This window comes from Microcebus murinus, chromosome 21 (assembly GCF_040939455.1).
Source record: "Microcebus murinus isolate Inina chromosome 21, M.murinus_Inina_mat1.0, whole genome shotgun sequence".
Classification (NCBI taxonomy): domain Eukaryota; kingdom Metazoa; phylum Chordata; class Mammalia; order Primates; family Cheirogaleidae; genus Microcebus; species Microcebus murinus.
In genome coordinates this window covers 6,509,497-6,518,835 of record NC_134124.1, presented here as the reverse complement: position 1 = coordinate 6,518,835, position 9,339 = coordinate 6,509,497, and the positions used below count along the sequence as shown (strand labels likewise).

The 9,339-nt window shown below is 44.7% G+C and overlaps 1 protein-coding gene across 1 annotated transcript; it reads right to left on the bottom strand.

Moving 5' to 3' along the window:
* Positions 1-289: 289 nt before the first annotated feature.
* On the bottom strand, positions 290-9,044 carry KIF20A (kinesin family member 20A). Its single transcript, XM_012749049.3, has 19 exons — positions 8,906-9,044; positions 7,942-8,127; positions 6,697-6,786; positions 6,475-6,594; positions 5,758-5,896; positions 5,448-5,635; positions 5,231-5,360; positions 4,857-5,051; positions 4,641-4,752; positions 4,466-4,534; positions 4,137-4,280; positions 3,827-3,992; positions 3,557-3,721; positions 3,292-3,431; positions 3,052-3,154; positions 2,536-2,734; positions 2,195-2,286; positions 1,815-1,952; positions 290-854 (listed from the first exon to the last, which is right to left on the bottom strand). The coding sequence occupies exons 2-19, from the start codon at positions 8,104-8,106 to the stop codon at positions 537-539; spliced, it is 2,673 nt and encodes an 890-aa protein (XP_012604503.1). The 5' UTR covers positions 8,107-8,127; positions 8,906-9,044; the 3' UTR covers positions 290-536.
* Positions 9,045-9,339: the final 295 nt, after the last annotated feature.

The following is a 9,339-nucleotide window of genomic DNA, read 5'->3' as shown; positions in this document are numbered from 1 at the left end:
TCATTCTGAGCTCAGAGTCCAGCCTTCATTTTTACTACAAGGACATTTGTTATCTATTCATCTCCTAAGGTATAACACTTCATTTTATATTAAGGAAGGTTTAGAATGTCTAATGCCACTTGAATTCCTTTCTTGCTAAGCCTTCTTAGGCTAGCTGTACACTAGTTACTGGTCTCCACTGCTGTGCCTATGCAAGGCTCTCCAATGGGCTAGTATGATGTTTGATTTTCAAGTTTTCTGCCCCTTTTTATAATTTCTTTTAATGGTTTTGCTACATTTGGAATTCAAATAAAAGTGAACAATAATATCTTTAATATAGCTTTCTTGTGTGCATAGAAACCACATAAGTAAAAAAACATGAGATTACATAAGTGATTATAATACAGAAGAGAAAAAACAACTAGTGTCTGAGTATTGCATTCTGGATAGAGTTCCAGGTATATGGTAAAGCTTAAAAAGAGACCAGTTTCTTAAGGTGAAACACCTCAATCTGACCCATCTCAGGGCAATGACTGCTCTTCTCCTTTTCCACAGCCTTAGTATTTTTTGCCAAAAGGCCCAGATTTAAGTAAAGGAGAGTGCCTTGAGCGCAGGATCCGGGCGTAAGGGCTGCAGTCTGTTGAGCTATGGCAGGTAGGTGTCCGGGGAAGTAAGTTTCGAAGGAATGGTTTCTTCCCTGGGGGTTGCTGGTTTGGTTGCTGGTTTTCCTGGTTGGCACCAAGGCGCTTTTTGGCAGAAGCCTGGCCTTGGAGTTTTAGCACCGTATGATACTGCTCAGCAATGCATGCTGCCTTCTTCCGAAGGTCTAGTTTCACTAGCATCATGTTATTCTGCAGCTCAGCCAGGGTCTGGTCCTAAGGAAGATCAATAAAGTTCCAAAAAACACATTTCTGTCTGGTATATTAGAAAAACAAAAATAATCTAGGACATAATATGACCCTACAATCTAAGCCCTCAATAAATGCCATTGTAAATTGCCCCCTTATCAGACTGCAATTGCTAAAATTTTTGTCACATTTTTCAAAATAAACTCCAAAGAATTCTAAAAAAAAAAAAGAAAAGAAAAAAGAAAAACAAGAAGGCAAGGTAATACGTATCATCCATTATTAGTTACTAGTAACAACTGTTTCTTCAAAGATGAACTCTTTAAGGTCAGAGCTTATAACTGAACAGCGAGTATTTTCTTTTGAGACCAAAACATAAGCAGTGCCCAATAGGACATTTTCTAACACATAAGGTAATAGATGTTTGAATAAGTTTATTTAACTTCCAAGAGCCTCAGTCCCTAAAAGTTCTAAGATGTACATTTTTCCTTAACATTTTAACATCTCTGGAATCAAGATGCATCTTATTGATGAGAAATGTCATAGAGTAATTGTTAATACTTTTCTCTTACTAGTACATATAATAATGGTTTTGTCTAATCAGTGGCATCTTAGATGAAATATAGTAGCATCTACCTTCCTAGGGTTATTATGACAGAGAAAATGCCTGCAAATTACTTAGCATAGTGCTTGGTACTTAGTAAATGCTTAAAAAGAATAGTTATTTTGATAATGCAGTGTGTTTCAGTTCTCTGTGTCGCTAAAAAAAAAAAAAAAAAAAAAAAAAAGATAATGCAAGGAAATAAATTTAGCCTAAAAATACTTATTTTTCTCTTCTGGTCCTCATTTGCATTATCAAAATAACTATTCTTTTTAAGCATTATACACACACACACACACACACACACATACATACATACATACATACATACATGCATACATACTAGAGTGGGCTGGTAGGAGAGGAGGGGGTATATATGCTGCCCTAACCTGTTTGATTAAGATGTCATCACAAGTGGTCAAGGCTTGACGAAGTTTTCCTGCCCCAGTGCTGTGGCAACAGGCTCTTTCTGCTGCTTGGAGAGATTCACCAAGTTTCTGAAGTTCTGTCCGAAGCAGCCTTATATTCTGCAAAAGGGGGAGTAGGAATCAGATTGTGATTCCAAGATCAACCAGTGTAGCAATCTAGAGGAATTGAGTAGCTATTTGAACAGAAGTAAAACTAGAAAGACTAGTCAGCTGAGTGAAACAGCCACTCTCCAGGACTGTGCACAGAAAACCATCTTATCCTCATGTGAACCAGTGATAAAGAATGTTGGATGTTGGAAATTACCTAGATAAGAGCTTTGGTAGCAGAGAAAGGTAATTACCTTCTGGCCCTCCTCTAACTTCTTGTCCACATCAGTGGTGAAGGGCTTGGCTGAGGGTGGTGGTTCTAACATTTTCTGATACTTCTGCAGCTCTGAGGGAAGAAAACAGGAAACTTAAATATAGGGTTTTTCTAGCCTTAGATTTACCTCTTTAACTGAGTTAACAGTAGCTTGTCCCAAATATAAAAAGTGAGGCCATGTACATCCTAGAGTAAAAGGTCAGGGGGATGTAGCTCACAGTTGACGAAAATATGCTGGAGTGGGAGTCAGAAGGCTCAGGTAACAGTTGAGTAACAGTTCTTCCCTGATCTACTGTTACGCTTTCTTCTCTCCTTCCTCACCTTCAGTGGTGGAGTTTAGCTCTGCTTTGCACTGTTGTAGTTTAGCTTTAACGTCCTCGAGCTGCTGGGTAGAGGCAGAAGCTGCCAACCTTTGTGACCGTCGTAGGGACAATTCAGACCCTGATTGCTGATGGGCCACTGGCTGCTGTCTGGCTTCCTGCAAGAGAGCTGCTAGCTCTTCAATCTTTTCATCCCGCTCCTAAGAGGGAAGCAAAGAGTACAGTTCTATCCAGAGTCAAACAGATAGTGCAGAAACAGATGACTGAACAAAGGAACAAAACTACTTCCTGACACTCATGCCTTGAAATCCTATTTGCCAGCACTTATACCATTTCCTGCTCAGCTAAACCCTTAATTCACCAAACATAGATTGAATATCTATAAAGCACTAAGGGAAATAGAGAAATGTGAGTTATACATTCTTGTCTTTACCAGAGTTTATAAAATCTGTTTACCTCAAGCAAGCTAGCAATGGAGATTTCAGCAGCTAGTTGAGGCTAGTTCAAGGCAACTTACCTGAATCTCGTCTTGGTAAAAACTTGTCAGTGACTCCTTGAGGATCTTTAGTTTCTCTTCATACATTTCCTCTAATAGTTCCTTTTGGGTGTCCAAATGTTCACTGTTAAAAAGACAAAATAGTGAAGATTCTGAGGAGTGAACTTGGAATACAGATCTTGAGACACAAACTGCATCCCAGTCCCTACTTCCCACCCCCTGTCCCATGTGACAGAGCAAAAGGGGTCATTCAGTGAGTACCTGCACCACTGTTCCCGCTGTTGCATCTGTTCCACCATCTCATTGCAAATTTCTTCACGGAGCTGCATCTCCAGCTGCAACTTGTCCTGTCGTTCTTTCAAGAGCAGTGCTTTCATGGCTTCTACTACCTGTAGGAGCTCCTAGGAGGGACATACATGTCAGAGGTCATCAGATGCCCATCCACCAAATGCTACAAGTCCACTTGGAAGGCAGCATGGGAAATGTGTAGCCGTTAAGTGGCTGTATCAAAGCTTTGTATTCTCACCTCCTTGCTATACATGGAGATATCAGCTTCATTTTCAATGTCATCATCATGCCCTGGGTCTACCTTAGCCACTTTCTCTAAGCTGGGGGATGCCCGAAGACTATGTTCCTTGATGAATGAATGCAAGGATGGGAATCCCAGTTGCACAGGTGGGGCATGCACAAGCTGGAGAGGGGAAAAATCATAATTGACTCCATAACTACTCCCTGTTATCTTTATTAAAGTTACCAGCCCAAAGAGAACACAACCATCACACCTATATCTTCTTACCTGGCTAGCAATGGCCGAGAACTTGGCCACATGAAGAGTCTCATCATAGGTAGATGCACAGGGATTCACATTGACAATCATGCAGGAACGGCCTCGGCCTGTGAAGAAGCCCTGGAATACTCGAGTCAACTTGCTGTCACGGAAGGGAACCAGGTTCTGCTTTGACCTGGCAGAGAATCAGAGATAATAGAGCTATTAGTAGAACTCCAGCCCTTGGGGTATGCCAACATTGTTCCCAGTGGTGACCAGGGAGCCTCTTAGCAAACTACAGAGCCCCAGGCCATCCTAGAGCTTACAGTTAAAAGCTCACCGGTTCTGCTGGTTTTGGCGCAGGGCAGCAATACAACGGCCCAGGGTATGCAGAGAAGTGTTAATGTTTCCTGCTTCCTTCAGCCGTTCACCACTCTTCTGATCTTTGCAGCGCTCTGAGCCAGCCAGATCACACAGTGACAGCCTAGAATGATGCACACACATAAAGACCTCACATGTTATGAGCCTTCCAGCCCTTTGTATAGTTCTGGAGGGGAGGGCCCACCAACAATCTCTGTACACAAGAAAAGAGAAAAAGAACCTCCTCCATGCTCCCTGAACTATCATTTTATAGCCAAGAAGCCCAAATTTCTAAATTGAATAACTTACTCGCTGATCTTAGGGATTATATCCCCTTCCCCCTGAAGGTGCAGGATCCGGATTGAGAAGATGCTATGACTGGAAGTTAAGAAAAAGAGAAAGGTCATTCACATCTTCCATGATCAGGCAGAGGACTAATGTTTCCTGCAACACAGTGAAGGGTTTATTCTCATAACCCACTCACCTGCGGCTGGAGTTCTGGTTCAGGTGGGTGCTGGCAAAGCTCTGGTTCTTACGACCCACTTTCAGGAGTTTCCAAGCCTCCTCAGCATCTTGAACATGAATCCAATTGAGATCTGGGGCGAAAGGAGAGAAGGGCATAAGATGGGAACACCCAGCTTTTTCCCCGGTCTCTCCCCAATTCTCTAGGGGTCATGCCAGCCTCCCCACATTCTCATACCTTTCACATAGGGGTTGCCATTTTGATCTTCGCATAGTCGCAGAGTCTGCCTCTTGCGCTGCTGGCTAGGCGGTTCTAACAGGTCATAAATCAGTTCATTGTAGATCTCAAAGAAGGAGATCCAGATAGAGAAGCGAATGTCTGCTGGTACACTTATTGGGGCAGTGTCTGGCTGTGCCCACTGGTGACTTGTTTCTGGGGAGGAAGCCAATGTACAGAGCATTAACCCTAGGAGCAGTCCATCTCCCCTTTGGCCTGCAGGGGCTTTGGAAGGTGGAGGTCAGGTTGCAATCTCTGGTCTGCACCCCTGGCAGCTGTTGGGAACAGGGAGTGGGTTCCTATTATTTGGCACAGAGCCCATTCCTGGTACATACCATCCAGCTGGCTACTGCTGGTAAACTGACTGGTGGAAGACAGCCCAGCAATGCCACTGTCAAAGCTGGCGCTGGTACCCATCCGACTTTCAATGTAGACACTCTTCTTCAAGGAGGTAGACAGCTCCTCCTGGAGGAGCACAGGGAGAAGGTAAGCACAAAACTTTCCTGACATTTGTACCTCCTGCCCCTGCCTCCATGGATACCAACACTTTACCTCTTGGAGGCCTCCATTTAGCAAGGAAAGCTTCTTGATTTCCTCCTGTCGCATCTGCTTGCTGTCTAGCCAGATTACCTCATTGGAGAGTACTGGCTTCAAATCAGGTGTTGGATGAAGTTGGCCTTGGAGGCTATTGAAGATCAGAGCCAGGGAACGTGGGAGAATCCCTCCATCCTTGATGGTACCTGGAGGCATACAAAAGATGGACAGCTAAGGCAAGTGCCTTTCTCCCCCTAACTCAGAGCATCAAAAGGTAGACATCACCACTACAGGCCAATAAGCAGTCCTATGAAGCCTTTCGACTGACCTTGAATTGTGTGGGTTTTCCCGGAGTTGGTGACTCCATATGTATAGATGAGCCAGTTCTGCCCTTTGAGTACATCCTTTACCATCTCCTTCATGGTCAGGTTGAAGAAGGATGCTTGTCCCACTTCTGGCCCAAAGATCTAGAGACAGACCCAGTTTCTCAGAGGCCCATCCTTTATCTCCCACTTGCCTCCTGAGCAGAGGCAGCAAATATATCCCTTCCTGGGTGGATGGCTCTAGAAACCACTCAAGCAGATTCTTCCTGCAGTTCTGTCAGCTGTCTCCTAAACACTGACAATTCAACCATTCTTTGCTAGTCCATCTATCACCCAAATCAACAAAGACAAAGGAATGCTATGTACTGCACTAAGCCTGATGCTGTACATATACAATGAGCCAATATAATGGTCACAAGTGTGGGTTTTAGAGAACGGTGGATCTAACCCTAGCTATGTGGCTTTAGCAATATTACCTTCACTGATCCACAGTATCCTTGTCAGGAAAATAGGGATAACAATATAAAAATAACAGAATTGTTGGGAATTAATGCACATAAATTATTGGACACATTGAATAACAAATACTTAGGGCCCTCCAAAATTATAGATGTGCACATATAAGGAACTCACAGTTGAGTAGAAAACCTTTTCCTCCAAAGAGGGAATAAAGTTGCCCCTAAATGTTGATCCCTAATGAACAGACCAGTACCCTCCCATACCTGGGAAAAGGTAAACCTGTGAGTGGCTTGACCAATTCCCCGCTCATTGCTCTTCAGGGCAAAGGAATCCTTGGGTGCTTGTAGAACAAGTGTCTCCACATTCTCAATACGGACACAACCCTGAGAAGGGAGAAAATATAGTTGTTACAGAAGGAAACATTCCTGGAAATCTCTTCTGTACTGCATCATTCCACCCTAAATCCTCCCTCCTTAGATACTCACCTGATCCTCCTGTCGTTCCAACTCTAAAGGTAACAAGGGTCTGACCCTCAGGTATACTTTCACCTTCTCTGTACTGTCCTCAGATGTAACCTGTGGCAAAATTCCAGCCCACAACCACAGATTAAAGTCACAGTTACTTCTGAGCAAATGAGCAATCATAGCACAGCTCTAGGAATCATGGTAACACTACCCCAGTACCACCTCAAGTGTCTCTGCGCAGCTACTCTTTGGTTCCATAATCATTTCAACCCACATGGACTTTTTTTACTACTTTGTTACCCTTCCTTGTCTCATCATTATCCTGCAAACCTGGCTTGCCACACTAATGATATGAATTAGAATTGGTTGACTGGTATGAAAATCAGTATGTGAAACTAAAGCAAAGCATAGTAGTTAAGCACCTTGGAGGCAGACACACCTGAATTTGAGTCCCAAGTTCCTTAAATTCTCTTTGCCTCAGTTTCCTAACTTGTAGAATGGGGTTAATAATAGCACCCACCTCATTCATTCAGTAGATATTTAGAGTGCTTACTACGGCCCAGGAACATTGAGAGGCTCTGGCAGTCCATAGTGAGGGACATTATCAAAGACCCTGCTCTCATGGAACTTTATAAGTTTCTAAGAGAAAATCTATAAGAGGATAAAAATGTACCAATGTATGTTAATGCTTAGCATAGGGTCTAGTTCAGTGGTTCTTGACCAGGGCCATTTCACCTACAAAGGCCATTTAGCAATGTCTGGAGACATTTTTGGGTCGTCAAAAATGGGACATTTAGTGGGTAGAGTCCAGAAATGCTGCTAAACATTACAATGCACAGGAAAGTGCCCTATAATAAAGAATTATCTGCTCCCAACATGAGTAATGCTGAGACTGAAAAACCCTGGCCTAGCAGAAAGCAAGGCTGGAAGGTATGGTTGATATTATTAAAATCTAAATGTATATTCCACTTAAAGTCGGCATGACTTGTGTAAATTAATACAACTGGGCCTCATGATAAAAAGAGACAACTATTATCCTTCCGTCAGAGATTAACTGGAGAGCACGCACTTGAGGGTATTTCATTAATGCAATGCAAATAATAGTGCTTATGAACATACAACTCTACATTTACTTGCCATGCCCTTAATTTTGAACGGACCTCTCAGATCTTCAGGACTGGTGGTCTTTGACCTCATGCTGCCCTATATCAACTGTTAGGCTGAGTATATCATTTTCTGTCCCAAGTCACTTCCCAATTCCTTTACCTGCTGCTTGTCCTCCAGGGAGGCGGAGATGACAGAGCAGTCTGACAGTAGGTCCTTGCGTATCACAGACCCCAAATCTGCAGCTGTGGACTCAAACATGGGGGAGACTACAACATCTTCATCGGACAGCAAGCCGGCTGGCGGAGAAAGGATCCCTTGTGACATAACGGCAGGGGAAGCCCAGGTCTAAAAAGAGACAAGAAGAGTGGGTAAGGAGAAGAACCATAAAGCAGTGGTCCCCAACCATTTTGGCACCAGGGACAGGTTTCATGGAAGACAATTTTTGCACGGAAATGAGGTGGGGGTAGCGTCTAGGGGTGGGGAATGTGGAGCTCAGGCGGTGATGCCAGCGAAGAGGTGAGGCTGTAAATATAGACGAAGCTTCACTTGCTTGCTCACCCGTCCACCAGTCACCTGCTGTGCGACCCCCACCGCCCCACCCCGTCCCTAAGTTTCATGGAAGACAATTTTTCCAAGGACTGCGATGGAGGGGCAGGGTAGCGCTGAGCTCTCTGGATCGGTCCGCAGCCAGAAGGTTGGGGTCCGCAGCAGGAAGGGACAGAAGGGGCTGAGAATTCTAAGAAAGAAACAATTCCCTTGCCCCAGGACACCCGGGCCTGCAGACTGAATTACTAATCCCTTTTCCTTCCAATTACTGGCAAAGCGTAAGGGAAGGAGAGAACGAGCTAATTATTTAATTCAGTTTTAGGCGGTATTTCTGAACACGGACTGGCACCAACAACAGCTATCTGGTTCCAAAAGCAGAAGGCAACGCCCCAAGAGGGTGCCTCGCCCGCTGTTGCAGGAAAGGTGGTGTCAAGATCTCCAGGCTCCTACAACCTCACCCCAGGGCCCACACTACGCTATTAAGAAAAAAAGAGGTGGCTGCAGCTCTGCTTTCTGAAGGCCTATTCCGCGCGGGCAACAGCTGGTAACACGGGCTCCAGCCCACCCGCACACTCACCCGAAGACGTGACACTTGCTTTCTCCTCGGGTACTGGCCCACTCACGCCCCGTCGCCGAACCTGGACTTTCGCAGCCGGAGAGCACAACTCCGCCCACGAGGTGCAGCTTTGTCACCGATAAATATTTTAAATTACGCGCGGCGTTCGCTCGGCCAATCAGCTAGCGAAGCCTGCAACCACCAATCAGCACAAGGGAAGGGGGCGGACTCGATGGCGAAGCCGTTAACTTCGGCTTCACCTCTCAGCTCAACCGGTTGCGTCCGGTTTACCAACCGTCGCCAGTTCGGAGTTTCTCTTGGGATTCTTCCCACTTAACCCTTTTCTTTGACTCCTAGACAGCTGTCTCCTAAGAAGCCGAAAAGAAGTCCTGAGGCTTTAGTCGCCATCCCCTTCCTTCCTTAGCAACACTCCTTCCGAGGAGCGCCAAAGATAA

Coding starts and splice junctions, on each gene's coding strand:
- KIF20A (XM_012749049.3), bottom strand. CDS start 8,106: ATGTCACAAGGGATCCTTTCTCCGCCAGCCGGCTTGCTGTCCGATGAA. Junction 5,052..5,230: donor CAGCAGTAGCCAGCTGGATG/GTATGTACCAGG, acceptor CTTCCTCCCCAG/AAACAAGTCACCAGTGGGCA. Junction 2,735..3,051: donor TTTACCAAGACGAGATTCAG/GTAAGTTGCCTT, acceptor CTTCCCTCTTAG/GAGCGGGATGAAAAGATTGA.